At 45.7% G+C, this 27,107-nt stretch overlaps 3 protein-coding genes across 5 annotated transcripts in view; 2 read left to right on the top strand and 1 right to left on the bottom strand.

Annotated features, from left to right (window-relative positions):
* Nucleotides 1-4,718, bottom strand: part of LOC137431010 (uncharacterized) — a 52,458-nt gene extending 47,740 nt beyond the window's left edge. The window contains exon 1 of the mRNA XM_078781314.1: nt 4,167-4,718. Coding sequence (XP_078637440.1) covers nt 4,167-4,635 — 469 coding nt within the window. The 5' untranslated portion in view covers nt 4,636-4,718. The remainder of the gene's footprint in view (nt 1-4,166) is intronic.
* The window catches only part of LOC137431011 (uncharacterized), a 53,386-nt gene extending 33,194 nt beyond the window's left edge, over nt 1-20,192 (top strand). Inside the window, exons 1-6 of one of the 3 annotated variants that reach the window (XM_078781315.1) lie at nt 1,964-2,021; nt 17,302-17,505; nt 17,644-17,847; nt 18,018-18,228; nt 19,816-19,916; nt 20,098-20,192. In XM_078781315.1, coding sequence (XP_078637441.1) covers nt 1,974-2,021; nt 17,302-17,505; nt 17,644-17,847; nt 18,018-18,227 — 666 coding nt within the window. In that variant the 5' untranslated portion in view covers nt 1,964-1,973 and the 3' untranslated portion in view covers nt 18,228; nt 19,816-19,916; nt 20,098-20,192. Of the gene's footprint in view, nt 1-1,963; nt 2,022-17,301; nt 17,506-17,643; nt 17,848-18,017; nt 18,229-19,815; nt 19,917-20,097 lie in introns of those variants that run through there. The other 2 variants (XM_078781316.1, XM_078781317.1) reach the window with 2 other exon arrangements.
* Nucleotides 18,835-26,839, top strand: LOC137430507 (uncharacterized). Its single transcript, XM_078782647.1, has 6 exons — nt 18,835-18,858; nt 19,816-19,916; nt 20,098-20,207; nt 25,068-25,227; nt 25,477-25,796; nt 26,440-26,839. The coding sequence occupies exons 1-6, from the start codon at nt 18,835-18,837 to the stop codon at nt 26,517-26,519; spliced, it is 795 nt and encodes a 264-aa protein (XP_078638773.1). The 3' UTR covers nt 26,520-26,839.
* Nucleotides 26,840-27,107: the final 268 nt, after the last annotated feature.

Raw genomic sequence — 27,107 nt, 5'->3', positions numbered from 1 at the left:
AAATCGAGCAAAACGCATACCGAGAGCAGACCTTCTGACTTACAAACCCAAACCTGCAACTAACCGTGTCCCACTGGTAACCACCTACTCTCCTACCTCATCCCAATTGCCAAGTATTCTGAATAAGGCCCTTCCTCTCCTCCATCAATCAGAAACACTCGGCACCACATTTCCTCAACCTCCACTAACATCATTTCGACGTGGTCGGACACTCAGGGACCTCTTGGTAAAAGCAAAGCACCCACAGCCCCACAACAAAGAAACTAGGATCCCTGGCTTCTCTGAATGCACAGCAAACAAATGTATTATACACAAGCATTTACTAGAAGGAAACAAATTCTGTAGTTCTAGCACTGGACAAAAATTCCCCATCACCTCCTATATGAACTGCAAATCTACATGGGTCATATACCTAATCACTTGCCAAAAGTGCACCAAACAATATGTTGGAAAAACTGAGAATACACTCTACACACGATTTAATAACACCCGGTCAGAAATCAATAACTTCCACACCAGTCAGGGCAAATCTCTACCTTACACGATGCACTTTAATCAACCGGATCACTCTATAAATGACATTCAGATCTCTGCCATTGAATCAATCACAAATCGATCACACACCACGATTCTGAAACGTGAGTCCTTTTGGATACATAAACTTCGGACAAAAATCCCTCATGGCATAAATTTTGATGATTAAAGAATGTTTCAACATCAACTCAATCAAATCATTAACCGTAACCCATTCATTCACTCACTCACTCATTCATTCATTCATTCTACCTTTATATGTCATTTATATAAATATATAAATAAATATAAAAATATATTATATGAATATAAATGGTATATGAATATATGCTTGTGTGTTTATGTATGTATATATATATATTTGTATATGCACGTGCACAAACTATAACGTGAACGGTATCTGTAAGCTGCGCTTCACTTCCGCTGAACTTGGGGACGGTAAGTCAGCTTTAGCATGGCTCTTCTTTTTATATGCATCTTCTACACATATCACACATCTTACACACATATCACTGTACATACTTGTCTGATATACATGCCTGTTTTATCTGTAGACTAAGAAGAAGACCTTTGTTGGTCGAAAGCTTGTCGAGAATTAAAGATCGACCGTCCTGAAGCTACGTCCGCGTCTGATTTAATCTCCCGATTATTTATTTAATGCAAATGAGATGCCCTGCTCATACTGTGGAGTTTCTACTATTTCTCACAGTTATATATATATATATATATATATATATATCTATATATATATATATATATATATATATATATTGTTGCGGTTTTGCCATAAAGGCAAACCCCCTATAGTTAATTGCACGACGACATGTAGCCTGCAGTAGTTAGTTATTTCTTATTGAATGTAAAGATTAGCCCTTTCCCATTGTGTAGTAATAAAGACCAAATATGCGTTGAGTAGTCAGGATGTCAAACCTTTGTGATGTTAAAGGAAGCCATTTAGATGTGCAGGAAAGCGTGGCCAAAGACGGAGCCCTGAATGAAAGGGGGAAGGGGGACTAAAACCTTCCAAGGAGGAGGAAGGATTGAAGGCTAGCACGTGACCAACCTCAGCGAATGGGAGGCTGTGGAACATTCGGGGAGTTTTTGGGGTCAGGTAAATACCCCCGCCCATCGACCACGAGGGCCTCTTGGATTTCGCAGCGCCGGGGACACTCCTCTTGCTTTTTGGCTGCGCCCTCGACACGACCTCACTTGCCTTTCGCCTCGCCGACAAGATTCACTTGCTTTTGTCCTTCGTCGAGGATACACCTCTTCTCTTGAGTTTTGCTTCTCCCACGACATGTGTTTGGCCTTGGTGTTTCGTCGACCCCCATCGCCTCTTAGCCAATCTCTAGCTCTGATCTGGCTGACCTGCAAGCTTGTCCAACCGGTGCTTAAATTCGTCGGACATTACGACATCCAGACTGCACATCGAACTGCGCATGGCGCACAGCCGCGGCCACTTTGAGGCAATCCCAGCACGTACATTGGTACGCCAATAACCAGTGTGTCTTCCCCTGTGTGAGTGTGAGAGTGAAGGCGCCTAGTCGGGTTTATAGTAGGTAAGACTTGATAAGCTGTATCTTTTGTCGATTCTCTGTGCCTTCAAAATAAAAGGCTGTACATCTGATTACTTTCCAACCTGTTCGGATACTTCTTTTCTCCATCGGCCTGGCATCATCCGAGACCGAATTTGGCTTGATTCAGGTCCATGAATCACGTAAGGTTACGCCGCTTTCTACACCGTGCAAATCCGCTCGGCACGCAATTGAATAAGGTGTGCGAAAGTGAGGGTTCGATCCCCGGTTTCTCCGGTCACGTGTCTTGAAGGTATTTGGGAATATTTGACGAGCAAACTCTTCGGCACGTGGCTGGGAGATTGGCGATCGGAATTGCTTAGCAATCCGTCAATCACGAGTTTAGTAGTCGTGGACGGCAGCCTCAGTGGACCCGGAGTTTGAGGGGGAGTGGGGCATAAACCCCCCTTAGTACATCGCCGAACCCGGGATATAGAAAAAAAAAAAACCACCTCTAGAGGCCATTTTTCCCCGCAAAGCGGGGGTTGGCCTTTTTTGGGAACCGTGGTTGTTGTTGTTTTTTGGTCCCCTTTTTGAAGCAATGTTTTACAGCGGGATGGCCTTCCTGACGCCAACCCTTTTTGCCGCCTTTAACGACAAACAGGGAATAACGACAAACAGGGAAGTCGTGGACGGCAGCCTCAGTGGACCCGGAGTTTGAGGGGGAGTGGGGCATAAACCCCCCTTAGTACATCGACGAACCCAGGATCCGCAACAATATATATATATATATATATATATATATATATATATATATATATATATATATATATATATATACATATCTCTATATATATATATATATATCTCTATATATATATATATATCTCTATATATATATATATATCTCTATATATAAAGGAGGAGTGTCTGTGTGTGTGTGTGTGTGTGTGTGTGTGTGTGTGTGTGTGTGTGTGTGTGTGTGTCTGTCTGGATGTCCGCTTATAACTCAAGAACTACACATCGGAGAAAAGTTTTAGACACAGATTCGGAATCAGCATAAAATCCCGGTGGTTTTGGCTACGTTTTATTTTAATATCAATGGTTTAAAAAAACCGCGCCAGCTGCAATTCCATGGTGTAGTTTGTGGCGGCGCTAGACGTTCGGGGTGTATTGCAATGGTTTGTTGGGTTTGGCTGTGGGTCCAGAATAGCTCCCATTTCCTTATGTTCTTCCACTTTTATTTTGATTCTTCTGTTACAACGCCTTCCTTATCTACCTTATATCCCCCCAACGAGGCCTCTACATAATTTCATGCGGCAGAATTTCGTGCATTTTGAGTGAAAGAAGTGAGACGAAGTTGTAGGAGGAAGAAGAGGCGCGGTCACTGTGGAGGCCTCGATCGTGAGTGGAAATGGCGGGAATTGCGTTTGTATCGCAAAGTAAAGGATCTGCATTCATTTCTGAACTTGCATTGGTGGATTGTTATACATCTGCATTATTTTTCATAAAAAAACTTTATGTTGAACTTGAAGGCTCCAAGCACGGACTATATATATAGCCCCCATTGAGGTAAAAAATAAAAGTAAAAAGCCTGCTATCGCTTGCCAAGCTAGCCGTTCCCCCCTCCCCCTCCCCTCCCCCCTCCCTCCTCTTCTCCCCTCTCCTCCTCCCCCTCCCTCCTCTTCTCCCCTCCCCCCCTCTTCTCCCCTCCCCCCCTCTTCTCCCCTCCCCCCCTCTTCTCCCCTCCCCACCCTCTCCTCCCCTCCCCCCCCGTTCCCCTCCCCTCCCCTTCCTCCTCCCCTCCCTTCCCCCGCCCGGCAATGCCGGGTACTTCCCATGGCCAGCTGTACGTGGGCTGCTCGAGGGTTGGAAAACCAAGCAATCTTTATGTCTTGGCACCAAGTAAGAAAACCAGAAATGTTGTATACCAAGAGGTTTTGAGAAATTGACAAAACGTCATGTAGGAAATGTACTGTGATATTGCTCTAAAATATACATGTTCTTTTCATCATATATTTGTATTATTCTTATTCAACCCGGGCGAAGCCGGGTACCTCAGCTAGTATATATATATCTCTTGTGAGTTGAAAATGTGAAATAAACCTCCAGGTTCACCTGAGATGTGCAGGAGTAGAGCTGCTGCACATGAAGATTGAGTAACACCCTCTGCTGACTCTTCCTCGTGATCTCCTGAAGTACAGAATGATGATGTGGAATCACACTCCTTTACACGTCCATGTGAAGGTTGATCCAGACATCTGTAGAGACCAGAATCTCTCTTTTCCACCTTGCTGATTTGAAGATCCCCGTTTGGTAAAATCTTATGACGGTTTAGCTTCGTTTTTTGTTTTTGATCACAGTCGATATCGTAGCAATTGGTACGAGAACAACTGAACTGCTGCTCAACCACTCCGTCCACATCTGCATCCCTCATCCACCATACCCAGGTAGATCCCCGAGTCCCGCAACCACACGGTAGGTTCACACAGGTGTGCTCGAATACACTCAGCACTGTAATTCCGGGCTGCACCGAGCAGGTGGACTGTCCAAGGATCAACATCAAAACCAGCAGCGAGTCCCTCATCCTAGATCCGTTTACTAACACTGCAGCAGAATCACTGAACACGAACCACAAAATTATTTCACTTCTGCACCGTGACGTGTCCAACAAATGGTCATGATGTGTCCTGGTGGTTCAAGATAACGTGATTAAATGAGGAAGTGCTCACCACACGTTGCACACAGGTTTCCTTTCTCATGAGTGATTGAGAAACATTCCATTTTAAATACTGATTATTTATTTCGGTAAAATCTCCCTGATAATTCCTGGTGACTGGACAGGCCACTGCAGTAAGGTGGATTCACTGTCATGTTCATGGAACCATTTATAGACAATCCCAGCCTTGTGGAATGGGGATTTATCCTGCTAAAGAAATCCATTCACAGATGGATATACCTGCTGCCATGAAGGGATGCACCTGATTGGCAATGACGTTCAGATATCCTGTGGCATTCCAACTTTGCTCCACTTCTATCAACGGGCCCTGTGTGTGCCATGAAAACACACCTCGCACCACCACCACCAACAACACCACCAGCCTGCAATGTTGACACACGGCATGATGGATGCATGTACTCAGGTGGTTTTCTCCATACCCTGGTCCTCCCATCAGCGTGAAACAGCAGCTTTCACAGGGATTCACCTGATCAGTCTATTTCATGGAAAAATCAGGTGTTCCTAATGTTTAGTACACTGAGTGTATATAAAATCGACAGTTCATCAACAACCGGTGCAGGTAAATCGGTTCCCTGGCTGAACATCCATCAGAGAGACAGCGACGCACACACTGATGCCTTGTCTACCTGTGAAACCCCAGGATGGTATTTTATAACTGGGTATAGATTTGAACCCTACCAAGAGAGCTCAGAGGGGAGTGTGAATACCTCTCGACTAACCCTCCCATCCATCACGATTCATGATCCTTGTAATTACCGACCGATACTGAACGGGGAGTAAATCATGTTCCTGATACTACTTGTCTTCACTCAAAATATTCTAATCTAAACAATTTCTGGAACTAAACATATTGTAACGGTTTTGAGAAGTGTAACGAATTTGAGAAGTGTAACGGTTTTTTGAGAAGTGTAACAATTTTGGAGGAAGTGTAACGAATGTAAAAAGTATGGTTTTGTTATGTGTAACACCCTGGTAATGTAAATAATGGTCGCAGCCATCCTCCTAGTTAATTCCATGAAACTTACACGCAGGCCACGATATATCTTTTTAAATAGTGTATTTCCTTATTCCATGTAGGCTAAATATGTGTTTCCCACTAGACTCTGCATTGTACCAAACGAAATAAGCGTAGGCCCTTTCAATTTCCACAAACATCTCCGCTCTCCAAAGTTCCTTTCAAAAGGGGTGCGAGTGGTGTTCAATCCCGCAAGCCGCCATTGCCCATGTGCTAATCTCGGAGAAGAAAGGCGTGTCTCCACCTCGTCATAGAGGGGAGGAGTGAGCCAACCCCACTTGGCCAACCAGCACCGCGGTTAGCGACCCGGTAGGCGTGCCCTCGCAGCCGGCGGCTTGATTCCGCCCGGAGTAATAAAAGCGACTGTAAGGGACGGCTCCACCAGAAGGAGAGGAGCAGGTGTGCCCGAGCCAGCGTGTGACGTCTAGAGCATCGGCAGCGGATACGCGACGGAGGGTTTTCCCGCCAAAAACCGCCGACCCTGCCTCCCTTTCCAGCAATCCACCTCAAGCCCTACCTGCCTGCAATATCCCCCGTGTAAGTGTGAACGTCGTCTGTCCTACTCGTTGTCTTGGGGTTAAGTAAATTGAATAGAATAAGCTAACGATGCACTGTGTGACTGTTTTTTCCATCCATTGCTTGTAAATAATTTTGGTCGCTCTTTCTTTTTGCTTGTGTGTGTATAATAAATCTGTTCTTCCTCCGTACTCTGTCTTCTTCTCTTTTCCTTCTCTTTCGGTCGCTTTAGAGGTTTCCCGATTGAATATCTGCGGTGCGATCTGGTCAACGTCGGGTGGAATCGGGTTCTAATCGGGGAGTAACTGTTCGGACGCGGTAATACCAACCGCTCGGTAAAATAACATCTCTAAACCGCGTCTGTAACAATCTATATATATATATATATATATGTATATATATATATATATACACAGTCACGTGAAAAAGTAAGTACACCCCATGTAAAGTTTTGACTTTTTCAACATACAGCTATTTGATCTTCATTTCAACAATATTGATAGATAAAGGTGATATTGATATTGATATTGATATAACAAATATCATGAAACACTTACATTTTGGAGTCCATTGTATAATTTAAATAAATAATAAAATATTCAAATTTCGCATGTGGAAAAAGTAAGTACACCCTTCTTCAAATACTACTACTATCACTACGTCACTTCAGTGAATAACATCACTACTTCAAATACCTAAAATTGTACATATAACCGAGATTGTACATATAACATCATTAAAGGTTAAAGGTTTTCCCCCCATAGTTAGTCCACAAGCAACACGTAGGCCCATTAGAATTAGTTATGTCATAGTATGTGTAAGAGTAGGCCATTTCTTAAGTAATATATGCGTTGTGTAAAGAAACGAGCGTAGGTCCCTTTCATTTTGCAGCCACCCTTGAATTCCACCAATGGGCAAACTCGATCCTGCACCCCATTTGGCTAATCCACCCCGTTTGTTATGCTGTGGCTGCCTTTGTTCGCTCGCTAGTCAAGTGACATGAGGTAGGCCTGAAAGAGGGGAGGAGCGCGGGGTCGGGGTGTGGCAGAGACAAGGAGCACGTCAGAAGGCGATGACGGTAAAGGCAACAGCCAACCAGGGCTCCGAGGGCATGGGCGATAGGGCGTGGTAAGGGCGCATCTAGCAAGTGCTGGAAGGTTCGCTGGGCAAGGCCAGTGCCATGTATATTGAGAGTCTGGCCAACAAGTCTGGCCAACCAAGAATCGTCTGTTTGCCGCGTCGCCAAAGGCAAAGGCCTTTGCCGCGTCGCGAGCGATTTGAAATCGAAGTTAAGTAATTGTTCCCATTTGTATTTTCGTTATAACTGTATTTATTTTATGGTGTGTGTACGTATATTGTGTCCCGAGGAAGATTTTCGGTGCAAATCTTTCATACCTGTATTGAAAATCGTGTTAATTTGTGTCGTGTCTTGAGGCCTTGTACAGTGTACAACCTTGAGGCTTTGTTTTTCTCTCAGCGGTCCATCGTTTGTGATCCAATAACTTTCGTTCTCTGTATTCCCAGTCTTTTCACCCCATAGCCTACTTCCTTGTGTAAATCTCAACTAAAAAAAAACAAAAAAAAAACATTTCCTTCTCTGTTCTCATTCGTTTATTCATTCTTATTCGTTCGTTCGTTCTTCGACCACGTGTTTCTCCCCCATTTCCCCAGATAGTTTTCACTGTTATTAACCTTCAATGTTTACACTTTCCCCTCAAGTTATGTATTCCGTCATATATGATAACACCTTTTTCTTCTTCTTCTTTAAAAGGCTGCTTTCGACTTGCTCACCAAATCTATTCATCCCCAAAAAAAATTCCATCTCCTATAGTGCCTTTTTTCGACATTCCCTAAACTCTCCTGCACTCCATCCTCCATCCAGCATCCTTAAACGTATTTTTAACTCGAAGGTCACAAGAAACTCATTTTGCAATAAATGTTCGTTTCCCATTAATCGTACACTTTCTAAAATCAAATCTCACCCCTCCCCTCCAAATCTTCCCCATAACCCCTCCCCTCCAAATCTTCCCCATCACCCCTCCCCTCCAAATCTTCCCCATCACCCATCCCTTTCAAATCTTCCCCCTTTCCCCTCCCTCCTAAACTACCCCCTCACCCCTCCCCTCCAAGACTCCCCCTCACCCCTCCCCTCCTAGACTCCTCCCTCACCACTCCCCTCCATATCTCCCCCATATCCCATCCCTTTCAAATCCCTCCCCTTGTCCCTTCCCTCCCAAACTCCCCCCTCGCCCCTCCCCTTCAAATCTCCCCACCCTCATTTCTTCTCAATTTCCCCCCTCTCACTTCCCCTCCTCAAAGCGTCCTCCCCGCTTCTTCCCCCTTCCAACTCTCACCTCCATCTCCCCCAACCTTCTGCCTCGCTCTTCCCCCTCCTCAAATAACACCTCATTGTGCATCACCCAATCACCATCAAACCTTTTGTCCGCCCCATCCTTCCCTTTCTCCGAGCTATTCTGAAATCTCTGACACACCTTCAACAGCTCTCCCTACCTCTTCCACCTCTTCCACCTCTTCCACATCCTACCCTACCCCTCCTCCCCCCTGTTCTGTATCCGATGCTCCCCCTTCCTCTTCATTAACGGTATGGACCTCAAACATCCGGGGCCTTCGTTCAAACTTAACTGATCTCTCCATACAGGTTGCTTCTGTCAAACCAGACGTGATCTGCTTAACAGAAACTTTCCTCCTTCATGATGTCTCTGATTCCTTAGTATCTCTCCCGGGTTACTCCCTCCTCCGGTATGATAGACCTGAGCCTCGTCCTGGAGGCGGGGTTGCTATCTTTATCAAAAACTCTCTTCCTCACTCGCCCTGCACTGCACTCTCTCCACCTCACCCCCAGGAATACCTCTGGCTACGGCTTCCCCTTCGCTCCCACCTCTTGTTCATATATGTGTTGTACCGTCCACCAAACAGTGATGACTCCATCAACATCTCGCTGTCTGATAATATGGACCAACTTCTATCTACTCATCCCAACTCTCTCTTCCTCATATGTGGTGATTTCAACTGTCATCATGCCAGTTGGCTTGGTGTGGGTTCCCTCTCTCACCAGCAATGGCTCCTCAGCAAAGGACTTCTGCGACTCACTGGGACTGACACAATCTGTCAATTTCCCGACCTGGATCTTAGTCAACGGAGCATCTTCTCTTCTGGACTTGGTTATGACGAACTTCCCTGAAAATGTCTGCTGCTCTTCTTCTTCTCCAATCGGATCATCTGATCATGTCCTTGTTAAAGTGGACATCTCTCTGACCATTCTCAGGGAGCCTGCTCAGCGTCGGCGAGTCTGGCATTTCACTCAGGCCAACTGCCACGGTCTTCAAGCAGCCATCAATCATCTGGACTGGTCTCCCATCTCTACCACCTCTGACATCAACTCATCCTGGGAATTCTTCCAAAGTAAATTGCTCTCTCATGCACAGATTTATCCCATCTCGTCTTCAGTTGTCATACCCTTCCTCCCGTCCATGGTACACGGAATCTTGTGGTGAGGCTGTTGCCCAGAAACAACTTGCCTTCGTATCCTGGAAAGCAAATCCAACGGAAGGAAATCTCATTTCCTTTCACAAAGCCCGAAACAAGTGTGTGTCCACCCTCAGGAGAGCCAGGAAACAATATCTCTCCGTTCTCAAGACCGAACTCTCTTATCTGTCTCCCTCTTCCAAATCCTGGTGGCGTCTGGTCAAATCCGTTTCTGGTGTTTGTTCCCCCTCCATCCCCTCCCTTACCTCAAACGGCTACACAGCTGACTCCGCACGTGAAAAAGCTGAATGCCTCAACTCTGTGTTTGCCTCTAAATCTTGTGTCCCAAACCCATCCCTCTCTGTACCCACCATACCCAGTCGTACCCAGCTGCTCCTGGACTCCGTGTCCTTTCCTCCTGACAAGGTGGAAAAGTTTCTGTCAACCCTCGACTCTGATTCTGCAACTGAACCCGACGGCATCAGCCCACGGGTCCTAAAATCCTGCTCTGCCGCTCTATCTCACCCTCTCTCTGTTTTCTTCACCCTCTCTTTTGCTCAAGGTCAACTGCCATCTGCTTGGAAATCAACCAACATCACCGCTTTGCACAAAAAAGGTGCAAAAACAGATCCTAGCAACATGTAAGAGTTAAACTCTTACAGACCAATCAGCCTTCTCCCAATTATCAGCAAAGTCATGGAATCCATCATTGCTTCAGATATGAAATCTTTCCTCTTCTCCAATGGCTTGATCTCTGATCATCAATTTGGTTTCAGACCAGGTCACTCTACTCTGGACATGCTGCTTCTGCTGTCTCAACAATGGATGAAGGTCCTCAATGCCAAACAGGAAATTAGAGCTGTCTCCCTCGACATATCACATGCCTTCGATACGGTCTGGCACCCGCTCTGCTCACCAAACTCTCCTCCTTTGGTATCCATGGAAATCTCCATGCATGGCTGGCGGGTTTCCTCTCTAGTCGTCGTCAACGTGTGGCCCTGAATGAGTTTCTCTCATCTCCTCTTCCTGTTCAGGCTGGAGTTCCCCAAGGCAGTGTTCTGGGCCCTGAGCTTTTTCTGGTCTTCATCAATGATCTCTCTGACTCTCTTGAAAATCCTCTCTATCTCTTTGCTGATGACTCCACTCTCTGCCGCTCCATTCCTCTTCCCTCAGATCGGCAGTCTGCAGCCTCCTCACTCTCTGAAGACTTGGACAAAATCACAGACTGGTCAAACAAGTGGAACATGTCTTTCAATCCTGACAAATCTCACACTCTTACTATGTCTCTCCGAAAAGATCGACTGGACAACCCTCCCATCTACTTTCTCAACAATCCTCTCCAAGAAGTTCTGTCGCTCAAGCTTTTGGGTCTCACTATCTGCCATGATCTTTCTTGGGAAAACCACATTTCCAAGCTGGCCTCCAAAGCCAGTCGCCGACTGGGCATCCTCCGTCATGCGAAGTCCTTCCTCGGCACACCTGAGCTCCTCACCACATACAAGGCTTTCATCCGCAGCTCAATGGAATACTGTTCTCCCCTATGGGCCGGTGCTCCTGCCTCACACCTAGCTCGGCTTCACGCTGTTGAAACCAAAGCTTTCAGAATTATTGGAATCTCCCGCGATGAAGCTATCTCTGAGGGCCTTTCACTCACTCACCGCAGGCAGGTAGGTGGTCTTTCTGTCTTCTACCGACTCCTCTCCGGCCTTGCACCCCCAGCTCTCTCTGTGCTCTGTCCCCCAAATATTCATACAGGTCGCACAAGATCTGCCAGCAACCCTCTGATGGTTAAACTGTCGAAATCTCGGCTCTCTGCTCACCTTCACTCTTTCATTCCTCTTTTCTCCCGCCTCTGGAGCAAACTCCCTCACTCCCTTCAATCCCACTCCTCCCTCCAGGTCTTTAAAACAGCTGTTCACCACCATCTCTTATCTTCCCCCATCCAAAACCTTGATCTTTTCTACGCCCGCTAATTTACCCCAGATCCACCTTGTTTGAAATTCCAACTTCTTTCCTGGAAATCCTGGCAGTGTCCATATGTGTTATCCCTCTCCCAGCCCCCCCCCCTTCCCATGCCCCACCCCCAAAGCCCTCGCCCTCTCTCAGATCTCTCGATGTCTCCATGTCTCTCGGTCCCTGCTCTCAAATGTTGTGTTTGTGTCCTTCCCCCTCTCTCCCCATCTTGTCTACCGCTCCCGATGTTATATGTTTTATGTGTCGGTTTGTCTTTCTGTGTGATTAATGTTCGCTCTTTCACGAGCCTCGATCTTGTATACAAAAAATATATATATATACTGGCGCCATGTTGAATACCTAACTTTGAGTGCGTTACCATCACCAGCAGCACGCACGCTGGCACTGCGAGATGTATGTCAGCTGTGGCAATCCTGCAGTTCTGTGACGAGGGAATCGATGTTATTACTGTTTGGTCGCAGATTTAATGAGGAACAACTAATTCAAGTTAAAGTGACGTGTTGTTTGTTATTGGAATAATAAAATCTGCAAGCGGCGTCATTTATTCACACGAATTGTTTGCCTGTCGCGGCACACGATTTATTGTCAGCTGCATACAGCATACTGATAAATTTTATTTCTCTTGGCATGAAATTGTAATTTGATAAAATGGAGCTTGTATACTAGTTTTCATCTATTATCTGGAAACGTAACATACAATATTCCCATCATGCTACGAAAGTACAATGTCTATTATTTTATTAATTAGCTTGGGTTCACAAATGTTGTTATAACTTGACAACATTTGACAAATGTTATTGTAACACAATAACTTATCGTTAATAATATAAATTATGGTGTTTATGTTTGACCTTCAGCAGTACTGCAGGATGGCTGGCTCTTTGTGTGCGTGTGATCCACGCGTGGACTTTTTGTAGCCGGACCACCTCTCTTCCGGGGTGACTTACGAGGAGCCTTTCCCTTCTTTGCAGCAAAAGTGAATGCAAAGATGGAAGGCACAGCGTTCATTTTCAACTTTTTCTTGCCATCATGGCTATTCTTCTCGTATTGAGATTCATCAAAATGGTCTTGGAAGAAACAATTCATATGGTCATGAGGTTATTCTTTATCAATCAAGAAAAACAGTTTATGTTTATAGCATATACACACTTCTTCCATTAATAAATAATACAAATACTGCCGTACGGGAGTGCAGGCTGTTCAGATTGAATTGGGGCTCCATATCAACCTACACCCACACGTTGTGCACAGTCCTATCTATTGAAACAATCCAAATTAACTGCTTTTTTTGGCAATATAATATTTGGAAACGGTATTATTTTCCCCCAAAAAATGTTACGTTTTCAAAGAACACTTTACTCAGGAAACTGACACAAACAGTGACAAATATTGCGTCATAAACAAGTATTTCCTGATATATAAGCATATATAAACAGTGCATGTTACAGGGTATATGTATAATAAGGGATTATGTATAATACCTGATTTTCAGTTATTATACATATTCCCTTACATACAGACTTGGCATTTAATATGGAATATATTTTTTTTCTTGACTTGGGTTTACTTTCTGAACTCGGTATATCAATCTGGTGAGTTAATTTTACCCTTCGGTGATGTCTTTGTTGAAAGAACCATGTCACTGAATGTCTTTTGCAGCAAGAAGTCAATAACAGGATTATATCACAGGTGGCGTGACAAAATGTAAGGACAGGTACATTTGACGATTGGCTTCACAATCGGGTATACAAGGGTTGTTGCGTTCCGTATTAGTGGAAAACAACTTCTGCACGTCTATAAAAGTTATTGCCGCTTCCTCTGGAGATGGTCCGTCAACTTGACAATGCTGTTTGTCATTTACGAAATGGCTTTACGAGATTCTGACATGAAACAGCGTGCTATTGCTCGGCAGTATGGCATCACTGAAGGTCAGGTGTCAAAGATCCTGAAACGAAATGCTCAGAGGGGTGTCCCTACTCCAATACCGAGGCCAGGATGTCCACGCAGAACCACAAGGAGAGATGATCGCCAGCTGCACCGGTTAGTCTGCAATGGCCGTACCAAGTCAGCTAATCGGCGTAGGGCTGAGTGGCATCAACTGACAAATGTGCCTGTATCCAGAAGGCTAGTCAACCAACGACTGGTTCAAGCAGGCTATCGTGCCAGGTGTCCCCTGAGAAAGCCATGCCTGACCAGACAACACAGCCAGCGCCGATTGCAGTGGGCCAGAGAGCACCGTCAATGGCAGCCAGGACACTGGAATCACGTGACCTTCAGTGACGAGTCCAGATTTCTGGTCTATCGTCAAGATGGCCGCTTCCGAGTGCGCAGACAAGTGCATGAAGCCCACAACGAAGATTGTATAGTGCCAAGAGTCCAAGCTGGAGGTGGTGGGGTGACCGTTTAGGCTGCTTTTCATGCAGGGGGCAAAACTGACCTGGTTGTTTTGAATGGAAACCTGAACCAGTTCAAGTACAGGGTCATTCTGGAAGAAACATTGCTTCCATTTGCTCGTGCAGCCTTTCGAGGAAACTTTGTCTTCCAAGATGACAATGCACGGCCTCACCGTGCTCGCATGATCCAACACTTTCTTGCTGAACGTGGTGTAGAGCATATGGAGTGGCCTGCCATGTCCCCGGATATGAATCCGATAGAGAACTTGTGGGCAGAATTAACACATCAAATCGACAACTTGGACCAGCAGCCAACCTCTGTGCGTGAATTGCAGCAGACTATTGTCACTGCATGGCAAGCGATTCCTGTCCAAACCTTGGCAAATCTCGTGAACAGCATGCCTCAACGTGTACGTGCTCTCCTGAATGCTCGTGGGGGTTACACGAAGTACTGAACTGTAATTTTACTGTCCGTAATCCCAGTCATAATTTAGCTTTTGTTTTTGTTGAATTTTTTTTTGGCTAATGTGGAAAATAAAGAGATACTTCTGGAAAACGTACAGAAGTTTAACACAGTACTGTCTGTGAATTGAGTTCGATATCAGTTTACATCACTTTCGAGGATCAATTTATTTGCTTCGAAATGTCAAATGTGGTTTTTGTTTCTTTTAAAGGTCACATTAACAAAATCTAGAATAATTTCAACATAATTCCAATGAACTTTTGGTTCTAAGTCATCTTGAAAAGTAAGTTCACCCCCACAAAAAAATATTCCATATTAAATGCCAAGTCTGTATATATATATATATATATATATATATATATATATATATATACCCTATACACTGCATATGTACACGAAAAATGTTACAGGGAATATGTATATATAATATATATAACCACCTTTAGAGGCCATTTTTCCCTGCAAAGTGGGGGTTGGCCTTTTTCGGGAACCGTGGTTGTTGTTGTTTTTTGGTCCCCTTTTTGAAGCAATGTTTTACGGCCGGATGCCCTTCCTGACGCCAACCCTTTTTGCTGCCTTTAACGACAAACAGGGAATTACCAGTGAACTGGTACTCAATTTGCCAACCTCGGAAGGATGACAGGCTGAGTCAACCCCCTGGCGTTAATTCAGCGATCGACCGGGATTCGAACCCAGGATCCCAGGATCCTAAGCCGGCACCCTAGCCGCTAGCCCAACACCAGGGTTACAGGGAATATGTATAATATATATATATATGGTTGACTAAATAAATGTTAAGCTCACCAGAGACCTAATACACATGTGTCATGTCACTTTTGATTTGAAACCAATATATATTAAGCAATTTCACTGACCGAACATAAATATGAGTAAGGTGATGGATTCCATCCAACTCGGCGTATTTTAACCGCCCAAATAGCACTTCGTTCCTTGTCTCGAGGAAATCTGTGCATTATACGACCTTGTCCTGGTCTAACAGAACATCTCCAAGCGGCACAACACACCATATTGGTTGATTTTATTGAAATATTACTCAAATGAAATATGCAACGATACGAAGCAATGGCACGGAATGGGTGCAGCGGGAAAGCTGCTCAGCTGAGGTGGTATGCAAAATGGCGCCTGTAAACCACGTGACGTGGGCTCGACCAATCACAGCAGTAGTTGAGCAGATCAAAGGCTGGCCAGACTCTGTTAATATACGGCACTGAGCAAGGCTATATAAGTGTGTGCACAAAGCCCTTGAACAGGACTTGTTGGAGGACTCATGCGACAGGACTGGTACGAGGACTCGCATGCATACGGAGTTGAGAAGGGAGAGGACTCGTTGGCTGAAAGGAATCTCGCATTGCAAGAGAACTGCATTGAGAGGACCGGCGTGCACACGACAGTTTCGAGGCCTTGATTGAGAAGCGCATATTGAACTGTCCGTTTATTATGTACGCAGCCCCGCGAGTGTAACCGCCAAAGCCCAGCCTGCCGTTCGCCCCGTAATAATCCCGTGCGCGCCAACGACACGTGGAGAGCTCCTGGCTGCTGTGTTCATCTACTTCACGGTGCGAGTTGGGGACCGGAGAGCGAGCGGCCTGGACGCATCCCTGGACGTGGACCATCGACCTGTTCGTCTGCAACCCCGTGTGAGTGTGGCTGAGTGTGACGGGCCCGTTTGTCTTGGCATAAGTTAAGACTGTTTAAGGCTGCCCTGTGTATTCTTCTTCTTCTTATTGTACAAAGTGTGAATAAACCTTGTTATTCCTTTTCCTTCCAAATTCGACCGTTTCCGTGATTTCCTCCATTGGGTAAGCATGGCACGATTCAGAACCGCTCGGATCGGGATCTAGTCCTTGATAACAGCTTGGGTCACGGGTTCGCTACCGCTCGGCGTTTCCACCAACACCCGTGATCCGGGCGGGGCTTATTTCCTCGTTTCCGGTCCGCGCGAGTAATTAGGTATTAGTGATTAGTCCTACGACCCTATTTCGCGCTGTCCGGGAAGGACGTCATCGGTCCCGGGTCCCGTCGGCTAGTCAAAGACAAGGGGACGAATCCCCCCTTGGTAAGGGGAAAGGCCGGCGCTGAGATCCGCAACAATACATTACTCCGAAATATATTTATTTATGACGATGGTTTAAAATGTATTTGTTTTCAAAGACAAAATACATGTACAGCACTCTCTTCACATATTTGAACCTTCACGGCATCTTTCTCTTTGCCTTCATTGATGCTTATAAGGAGAAACCTGACCTGCTGATTAAGCAGGTCGGCCCTTTTGTAAAATTGACTAACACTTATGGACCTGCCTGCGTATGTATTTGATTTGTTGCCTTAGAAATGTGTTTGTTAACTGCTGAATGTTGGTGCATGGGAAGGTCCTATTTGGTGCAGTTTGCCATTTTTGGTTTTGGGGGCAGAGTTGTGGGAGGGTTACAATTTTACTTGTAACACTGAATTTCCATTTGTAATGGTGGTTTTCTTTTTATTGTATTATGTTTTCCTGCATTGAGTGGGTGCTTAATTCATGTTGGGCATCCCATTGGGTTTGATCTGCACATTTAAAAAGTGAGCTTTTGTTGTTGTTGTTTGTGCTGGTAAATATTCCTCATTGGCCACATGATGAACAATGCTGGTTGCATTTTATGTTTCAGGAATTGTATTTGATGATTGCTAACCGAAAAATCTCGTATGACAAGATGATAAATGAAATGATGGAGCAGCTCATGGAAGAGAAGCAACGTTCAGCAGAGCTTGAGAGCCGGCTAAACATTTCCGTTGCCAATATCCAAGACGTGACCAAACATGGCAGTGCAATGGCAGGGCTTAAAGCAGGGCAGTCTCAAATGGGTGTTCAGGTTTGTTGTGCTGTACCTCGTATTCTTCGTCCCCGATTTCACGATATTACTTGAGATGTGTTCCTTTGGGTTTACTCCCACCCAACCGGCCCAAATTAGAATAAAATATATTCTAATGCATTGGCATTCTTTTTGCAGCAGAGCTCCGAGGCCAAGCAAGTTGCAAAACTAAAGGAGGCCCTGGCGCATCGAGATCAACTTTTGCGCGAAAAGGAGAAATTGTCCTCGACGAACCATACCCTTGAGCAATCTCTGCACGATGAGGAGGAACGTCGGAGAACTGTGGAGGCAGACAAGTGGGAGCTGCAAAAGAAAGCCAACGAGATGGAAGAAGAGTTGGACGTAAGGTTTTGCAACTGACGTCGATATAATTTGTGTTGGAAAATACAAATGTGAGAAATTGTAATTTGGTCGGGTGATCCTTGTAATCATTTTCTTTGGCCTGGTTCTGTGTGATTACATAATTAGTGCAATAAAGATCTTCTGTCTGCCCCCACCTTCTTCCGACCCAGGAGTTGTACCTGGCAATTGAAAACGGCAAAATCTCTCATGAGGAGATGTACGATCAATTGTCACAGCAGCTGCACAAAGAGAAGGAGCAATGTAGAAATTCTCAAATCGAAGATGGAGCTTTGTGCAAGCAAGGACTCTGTCGATTCTTCACAAAACAAGACTGTGACGGAGCTCAGGAGTATGCTGGAAGAGACAAAATTGCCTCTTGAAGTGAGAAAACAGGTAAACGTCTGGGAGTGGGCATGTGGGACGTGCGTGCTGGATCCATACACACATTTTCCGAAGGGGGGGGGGGGGGAGGGGAGGACATTTAACACATGAAACATGCACAATGGTTGCCATGCTCTGGGTTTATCCATATTCTGTCTTTTTTAAATGGTGAGTGTTGAGCAAGGAACAGCACATGCCATTTTTGAGTTATTTCTCCAAATCGACTTCAGAGTTGATTCACCGTGTCCAGCCAGCCGTCCGTCCGTTGAGAATTGATGAAAACATCTTCTCATAAACTACCAGACCGATTATGGACCAAATTTGGTACAATGCATCAGGACAGTAAAGTCTTATGGGGTTGTACTCTCCATCCTGATCTGGCCATTTAATGGGGGTGAAGGGGGTTTTGCCCCAAATATTGGTATTTCATTTTTTAAAAATCTTCTCAAACTAACCGGATCCAGACGAAACTGGCCATGGGGCATTGAGACCGTGCAATAACCTTTAGTTATGCTCCTCATGGCCGTATCGCCCCTGGAAAGGGGGCCACGGGCTCCCTCCCCTAATCCCACATATTCACTCAAGCATATTTTCCTCACAAACTACATGACTGATTATGTTCCAAATTTGGTAAAATACATCAGAATAGTAAGTTCTCATGGGGTCGTTTCCAATCCAGATCCGCCCTATAAGAGACTGAAAAGGGAGGTTTCACCTCAAATTCAGTTAATTTATTTTAAAATCTTCTCAGAAACTGTGTGTAAATAACCGTCAGTCCCTCATGAGGCTATTTTTTTTTTAAAATCTTTGGCATGACTCGTTCGGAGTTTGAACAGCTCCGCAAACGATGAGCGGATCATCTCAACTGCATCACTCCTCCGAGTCTGTTATACGTCTACTCACCCATTCCCGGACCCGTGACCACATCACCCCCGTCCTTTACAAGCTTCACTAGCTCCCCATCCCCCAGAGAATCCAGTACAAAATCCTCCTCTTGACCTACAAAGCCCTCCATAACCTGGCCCCATCCTACCTGGCTGACCTCCTCTCCAGACACACTCCCACCCGCAACCTCCGCTCTGCTGGTACCAACCTCCTGACCCCCCCCCCCCATCCGGACCAAATTCAGATCCTGGGGGGACAGGGCCTTCTCCATCGCTGCTCCCACCCTCTGGAACTCACTACCTCACACCATCAGAGACTCCTCCTCACTCACCACATTCAAAACATCACTAAAGACCCACCTGTTCAGCACTGCATTCAACATTCAACCCACAGCATTTAACCCCTGACTATCACTTCTCCTTCTCCCTCCTTTTGCTTTAAATATTTCCCTATTGATTCTTGTCTTTTTGCAATTGTTGTTTTCATGTATTGTTATGCATTATGTTTTGCACTCTGTCAAAGCGCCTTTGGGCTTCTTGGAAAGCGCTATACAAAATAAATGAATTATTATTATTATTATTATTATACGTGTGGTGAACATTTTCTCTCCTCCAGTTTTATTATTGATCTGCTTCAAAGGTAAATTCCACGTGCAATGTTTTTGGTGCGAACCATCGTTTGAATTTTCACATTATTTTTCAGGTTGCTCGGAGCAAGAGCCTTCTGCCTGCCACAGAGATCGAGTCTGCACTGAAAGTGAAGCTGACGAAGATGGAAGTGGAATACTGTGAAACTATTAAGCAGTAAGTGTTTTTTTTCCTTTGTTTATCGGCATCCTATAGACAATTGTGATTTCCCAAGGGGGTCATCCATGTATTGCATGCAGTGGTTGGGTCGGTCGAGCTTGGAAGGGGGAGTTTATATTGAGAGGACAAGTGTAGGCAACATCTTTGTTCGTCTTTTCCTTGTGCGCGCCCCCGACAGGCAGGAATCCTTGAAAGCAGTCTTGCGAAATAAAGATCGGATGGTGAGGCATTTCACGGAACGTCTCAGGAAATCTCGGGATGAAGCACACATCATAGTGCAGCGGCATAGCAAACCAATTGTGCATTTTGTGATGGAAGCACCAAATTTGGCAGAATGATAGAATATTATATGGAGAACATTTTCAGATATGGAACCACTTTGGAATTCACCCCAATGTGGCCGCCATATTGGATTTCAAAATGGCGGCTTAAAAATCTTTAATTACAAATATTTCTGGTTCTATACCAGCTACAGCCTTGATTTTAGTGTCTGGATGTACAAACTTGAGGTCAAGGAATTGAATGGTTCTACTTAGAAGTTGATTTACTGACGCCATATTGGATTTCAAGATGGCGGAAATTGATTTACAGTGAAGTGAAATTTGTTATTATTGCTGTATACTCAAAAAATTTGATTTCAATTCCCGTCCTCCAGTTGGGTTGCTCACTAAACCACGTCACACCTTTAATACAACAACCATGTCATACCGTTCACAAACTAACCTACAGGGTGAGTCATAAGTCCCAGGACACGATTTAGCTGCTTATGCAAGATTTGTTTATACCATCCACCAGGGTGAGCCATAAGCCCCAGGAGCAATAGTGGGGCAGCTTTCGGTAAGATATTTGATGCGTTGTGCAAATTGGGGTAAACGCTCAAACTTGGTACACTTATAGGACTCCCCAAACTGATCATTTTTTAAGATAGGGAACCAATGCACCACCACCCTCAGGTGGCCAGTTGCCTGGTAGGAGGGCAGAGCCAGTGACACGTCTGCGTATTCCCTTGCCTCTGTTGGTCCTTGCAGTTGCCTTCAGGCTGCCTGACTTTGCATAGCGGTCCCACACTAGATCGAGACGAGATCGATGTTGAAGCTGTGACATAATGTATGGAACGAATACTTTTGTGGCATAGTCAAGAAATGTTTTGGTCTGGCCTGGGCTCAGCATTTGAACTATTACAGCTCCATCGAGGATCACAGAAGATACTTGTGGTGGGTCCGACTTTGCTTTGACAAGCTGTTCTAAGGGCTGCAACAAGTCAGCTTTGGAACCAAAGCGGAGCTGTCCATTTTGCGAGAGTGCTGGCGGATGTGCGCTGTTCTCATGTTTGAAGAACTGCTCGAGACCCCCATCTCTGGTTTGGCATGCGATGTATAGTCTGGAGAAGAGCTCTGAATCACTCTTTGCAGAGGCTACTTGTTGTTTGCTCTTCTGGGCAGCTTTGACCTTGATGGATGAAAACAACGGGAGTTTGTTGCGTTTGATGACATCATTGAGTGGCTTGGATCTGTCTGCCAGACGTTCCTTCTCAAATGAATGGAACTGATCTCTCCCAATCTGTAAAGCTGTATGCACAGTATCTACAACAGCTGGGCCCAAGATCTCCAGTGTGCCCAGGACCAGCAAATCTGTGCTTTCTTCTTCAAAGGGGCTGCCCATCTCTTCGATGACTGTTGTCAGTGCACGGACATCTTGGACGAACTTCTTCTGCACACTGTCGGTTTGCTCATGGTGGTGGGTGTGCTCTCCCCTTTGGCGCAGTTGCTGTGAGGTCTCAAATTCTGTGATGACCCGAGCAACTTCGGGGCCAGCCACCATCCACCGTCGAAGGGCACTTGGATTTTCAGTTAGGCCCACTGCCCCGCCATCGCCTTTGACCGTGGCATTGTTTTGTTCATGAGCCTGGTCTAGGGAGATGGCGGAGAAAGCATGCCTAGTCTTCTTGGATGTGAAGTGCCCCGCATGGAACTTGGCAGCAACATCTGGGTGTTTCTCTGCAATGCCAACCATGTCCCTGATGTGGACTGGTAACCAGCGAGCATAGTGGATATGGCCCAATGCAGCGAACCATGCAGCTAGCTCTGGTAGGGTGTCCATGTACAGCGTGAAGTTGGACTCTCTCAGTGAACGTATGTAGAGGAGTATACAGAGCTCCAGGTTAAGTACAGTGGCCCAGTACTGAAACTGTGGACATGCCGCTGCTCTCTGGTCACACCATGCCTCGAACTCCAATGGTTCCTCATCTCTTGCAGTTGCTCTTTCGTTGTATATGTCATATGCACGATGCTGCAGTATGTGTAGGGCAGCAACAGTTACTTGGTGGGCGCGTCTTGTATGGCTGACGTGAGCTGCACGCAAGAAGGAGTCTGCTGTGCCAGCTGTTGCTATCTCTGCCTGAACCAATGCCTGTGTCCAACCACTGTCTTGCAGCCAGTCTCCTGCTGTCTTCAAAGCTGCCATCTCTGTGTGTAGACCACCCAGCATGACCACAAAGAGATCTTCACCATGTGTGTCTGGCCAGTTCCATTGCACCTGCTTGGCGATCGCATAAAGTGGTTGGTCCAGTGTGACGACGGGTATCTGTCCAGGGTTTAGCTCATTGATCGCTGCTTTCACGACATCCATGGCATGGCGGATCATTGCCACTGAGTGGGCTTGGTCATGGAAGAGGGGAAGCAAGGCAGTGGGTGTGACTGTGATACTAGTATCCTTGGCCGATTGGTTCTCTGCGTGATGTGCAGCCTAAGAAATGTTTCCTGGATTCTGTGTCACCACTGTCACATGCATCCTTCACAGTCTGGAGCCACCTCTTCTCTTTATCCAGTTCAGCTTGTGCAGGATTCCTCTGCAGCGACGCCTGGGTTCCAGCTGGTACAGGGTGGCTTTTGGCAAGTGAACTAACTGGTTGTACATCTGTGTAATACCGTGGAAGGTCCTCCACAGTCTTGACATTTGAGACACCCCCGATGATGACAATACCTCGGTCTGTGCCTTGATTGTCATAGTCTGGATGTTGTATCAATGAAATACCAGTTCCGTGGAAGGAGTCGTGTGCTGTCGTGGAACTGGGATTGTGGTCTATATTATCCACAGCTGATGTGGTGAACACTCCACTGCGGAGCTTTGGGGGACAGACCACCTTCTCCGCCCGAAAGCGCTGACAGACCCCGTTCCCCAGCTCTGCAGAGATCCGTAGCACTCTATCATAGGCAATGCTGATCCCTAGTCCAGATAATGTGTCAACCAGTTCCCTCTTTCTCGTATGGGCATGAAGCATCAAGCCAAGATATATTGGCAAAGGAGTCTCTTGACTAATGCTGTGTCGTACGTCTGTGCCTGCACCTCTCCTCTCATGCTTCACACTGTTGTATTTGAGAAGTTGAGCTATTGTCACAGACGCCGATGCCGATGACTGACATGCCTGATCTTTGATGCCTGCACCCTCTAAAATCATGGAGACCATTGTCAGCAGCAGTTGTGGCACAGACTCTTCTTGACATTTGTTTGAGAAGGACCCATTGAAAGGCTGAGATGACTGGAACATATCCTTCCTTATAATCCCTGCAGCTCGTGCCAGGTGCACAACATCACTGTCAATATCATGTTGACATGCCTTGGCTAATGCACTGCCAATGTCTTCCTGAAACACCAGCAGGACATCTCTTCCCTGCCTGTGCTCCTGCAGATCAGGGAAGTGTGCCAGGATACGCTCCTTGAGTCTGGTTGTATGGACTCGTGTTTCCAGCACAACTCCGAACTGTTCCATTCTCATTGTGTAGAGCTTGGTGAGGTCTGCCATCTTGAATACAGGAGCAGTGTCTTCTTCTTTAGCAGTTTCCTCTATGTACGTTACCAGTTCAGCAAGGACTATTGCTGAAATGACATCTACCGTGCTCTGGCTTTGCTCAGCAAGCTTTTTTGCTGCCCTCACGCGGTTGTATAGGGATGTCAAACATTTCTTATGGTACTTGGCCTCTCTTGCAACCATGTCCCCAGCACTCAGTTGGGCTAACAAAGTGGTATCCTGAAGAAACTCTGCAGCCTTGCGAACGTGTTTATCTAGTTCCAATGTCGCTGCTTGATGAAACTCCAAACCAAGCTCTTGCTGGCAGAAGAAGCACAAATTGTCGCATATGCTATCAACACAAGCTGCCTGAGACCTAGTAAGCTTGTACTTATCTGTGATTGTACTGGGGATAGGACTTCCCTCTGAATGACTTCTCTTCTGTACCCGCTGTAGCTTGGTAGTGTTATATTTCACCCTGCATGACTTGTGCCACTTGGCTTGGTGGGCAGCTAGAGTGGCAGCTATCCCTTGGCCTTCATCCAGTCGTTGCAAGTCCACGTCTTGTGGCAGCTTGCCTGGTTTATTGAATGCTGATAGATTGTCTTCAAGTGTCTTGTATCCAGCACCTGCATCAGTTCTTTTCGTGACAGCAGGACACTGTAGGGACTCTCCTATATCAACTTGACACAGAACACAGAGTTCCCAGTCCAGTGGCGTCTTTGGCGTTGAAGTTACATGCTTGGTAACATGAACTAACTTGAACTGCTTCGACATGATTGAAACCTGGATGGAGCAAACAAACAAAAAAGTCGTTTAATTAGGGGTTAATCAACGGACCAGCATGTTTTATCTACAGGACAATACACGACCCCCCCTGAAATTTGACACCAAATGACCTCTTTTAGGGGTATTTTTGGCCGAAATTTTCAAATTTTTCACTCCCCAGACCCCCAGATGTTCCCTTGAGCTCAGAATCGCCGCTGTAATGTGTCTACTGATGTTAGAAAAGATATAGGGTGAATGGGGCAATAATTGTGCCTGTAGGATTTGTTTCCGCCACCCCCCCCCTAAGGGTTACAGATTTTTAAAGCCGCAATTTTGAAATCCAATATGGCGGCCACATTGGGGTGAATTCCAAAGTGGTTCCATATCTGAAAATGTTCTAAATATAACATTCTATCATTGTGCCAAATTTGGTGCTTCCATCACAAAATGCACAATTCTTCTTAAATTTTTGCTATGCCGCTGCACTATCACCTGTAAGTGTTAAAAAAATAATGATTTTTGGACCTTTATTTTTTGTGACGATTTTTTTTTTTCATCCCTTGCCATCCAATGGTTTATTGATCTTGTGACAGTTGCTGAATTAGCAGTGCCAAAGTCTGATCACCATTTGACCGAGGGTGGAGGCAGCGGCACGGTGCAGAACTCCCACATCCTGATTTTGCAGGACGCAAACCAAGCGTTGCAGAGCCATGTTTCCGAGCTTGAGAAGGAACTGGCCGAGGTCAAGTCCGGGTATGTGCGACAAATTCTACGGAGTCGTTCGGCCACCTGTGCTCGATTCTCTTGACTTTTAGCTTCTGGTTCAACGATTTGTTGCACTTTCATTTTGGAGTCTTTACTTCCATCTCCTACCTAACCTTTCCTTCTCTACCCCCATCCCCCATATTTCCCCCAATGTTCATCTACTTTGCAAGTTTTTAATGGTACATTGCTTTTCCTATTTTTTTACATTTTCAAAAACACTTATTGTCCCATCTACAGATCCTGTGTATCAAAGTACAAGGATGCTGCTTCCTTGTACAAGGCAGAGGTTCGGCGGTTGCGCAGTGAAAAAAGTTCGCTCTCAGAAAGGTTGCAGTCCCGTGCCTCTGTATCTTCCACTGAGTCGACTCAAACCCCCTGCACTCCGGTCAAGAAGCATGACATGGTTGAGGTCGTACCCTTTTCTCCATTTGACAACCTAAAATATGGGCAACCCACCACCTCGGATCCTCACAAGTTCTTCAGTGAAGATGGCAGTGGGACCATTCCTCGGCGAACCCGCTTCTTTGACAACGCAACGTTGGACACTCGGGTGGAAGGTGAGATGGACCAGTGGTGTTGATGTGTTGGGGTTTATAAATGCCATGGAGTCACAACGGGAGGGGTGTGGGGGGGGACATTTTGGTCTATCTTTCCACCTGTGAAATAGTCAGTGGAAGGCTTATTTTGGTTTGTTCCCCTCCTACCCTGGAAGGCCTGGCCTCTCCTTATTCCACTCTTCATCCAACACCCCCCCCCCTCACCTCCCCTCCTTCCACCCCATTCCGTCTCACCCCCCCTCCCCCTCCTCAATCCTCCTCCTCTTACCTCTCCCTCCCTCTCCGCCTCTCGTGCTACCCACCCTGTCTCTCCTCCCCCTCCCCCCCCCCCCACCCCCTTTCTCTTCCCCTACCTTCTAGCTTCTCTCCCAACCCCCAGCTTTTCTCCCCCCCTCCCCTCTCTACAACATTGGTGTAGGCATATCCATTGACTGATTTGCACCGGAATCCTATTTTATTTTAATTAATATATTTTCCAAATCGCATATTTTGATTATTTCTTAGAGTTGTTCATTTTTCGATATCAATTTTATAACGCAAGTGTTCTGGATTTCATTGATCCCTGTGACTTGTCCTATTGTATCTTCGCTTGATGTTCCAGTGGATCACGTGCTCACACACCTTCCACTTGCCTCTCTTGCAGACATGAGTCCCCAGAAGGTTTCGTCTCTCAAAGATGTGAAACGGCTCAACAGGGATACCATGGATCAGTCACCAGAGTGAAAGCAGATGTAGAATGAAATCAATTTAGTTTTAAGTAATGGCGATTGGCCAATTCTTAGTTTTGATAAGATTTATACTATAATTTGTTGACTTGAAGTTGCACCACTTTTTAACTGCTACCTTGTTGTTTTGACGTCGTTCCCACTCCCTCCCCTAATTACTTTGGTGCAATACAAGTTTAACATTTTATAGATGTTACAGGCGATTATTTTATTTATTTATTTTTTTCTGAAGTTTTTTTTTTCTGTAAACAAGCCACAGTTTTCCTCATTGCCCTTCCATGTGTATATGTTGAAGCACAGTTGTAATAAATAGTTTTTTTAACATGATCTGTTGACCTCAATTTGGGAGGTTTCCCACGGCTGCCTTGCAAGCAACCGTTCCTGTTGCAATTTCTGTCTGAGCCGAGTGTGGGTAATGCCTGGCATTCATTCAAATGGTGATCGAAAGCAAAAGAACAAGCAAGACCATTGAGGGGTGTAATGGAATAGTTTCGTGCCAATGGAGCCAGGGGCACCATTTCTGATTTCGACTTTAACTTCAGTTGTCTCAAGACAGAGGGAAGTGGAGGAGTAGTGTGTGTCGTGG

Source organism: Myxine glutinosa, chromosome 7 (genome assembly GCF_964187855.1).
Source record: "Myxine glutinosa chromosome 7, kmMyxGlut1.1, whole genome shotgun sequence".
Lineage (NCBI taxonomy): Eukaryota > Metazoa > Chordata > Myxini > Myxiniformes > Myxinidae > Myxine > Myxine glutinosa.
The sequence above is the reverse complement of the archived record's forward strand: the minus strand, read 5'-3'. Positions and strand labels throughout refer to the sequence as shown.

What these genes read in the sequence shown, in the direction of transcription:
- LOC137430507 (XM_078782647.1), top strand. Translation starts at nt 18,835, where the DNA reads ATGACTGATTATGTTCCAAATTTG. An exon ending in TACTGTGAAACTATTAAGCA is followed by an intron (nt 19,917 to 20,097) that starts GTAAGTGTTTTT and finishes CGCCCCCGACAG; the next exon opens with GCAGGAATCCTTGAAAGCAG. An exon ending in GTTGGACACTCGGGTGGAAG is followed by an intron (nt 25,797 to 26,439) that starts GTGAGATGGACC and finishes CCTCTCTTGCAG; the next exon opens with ACATGAGTCCCCAGAAGGTT.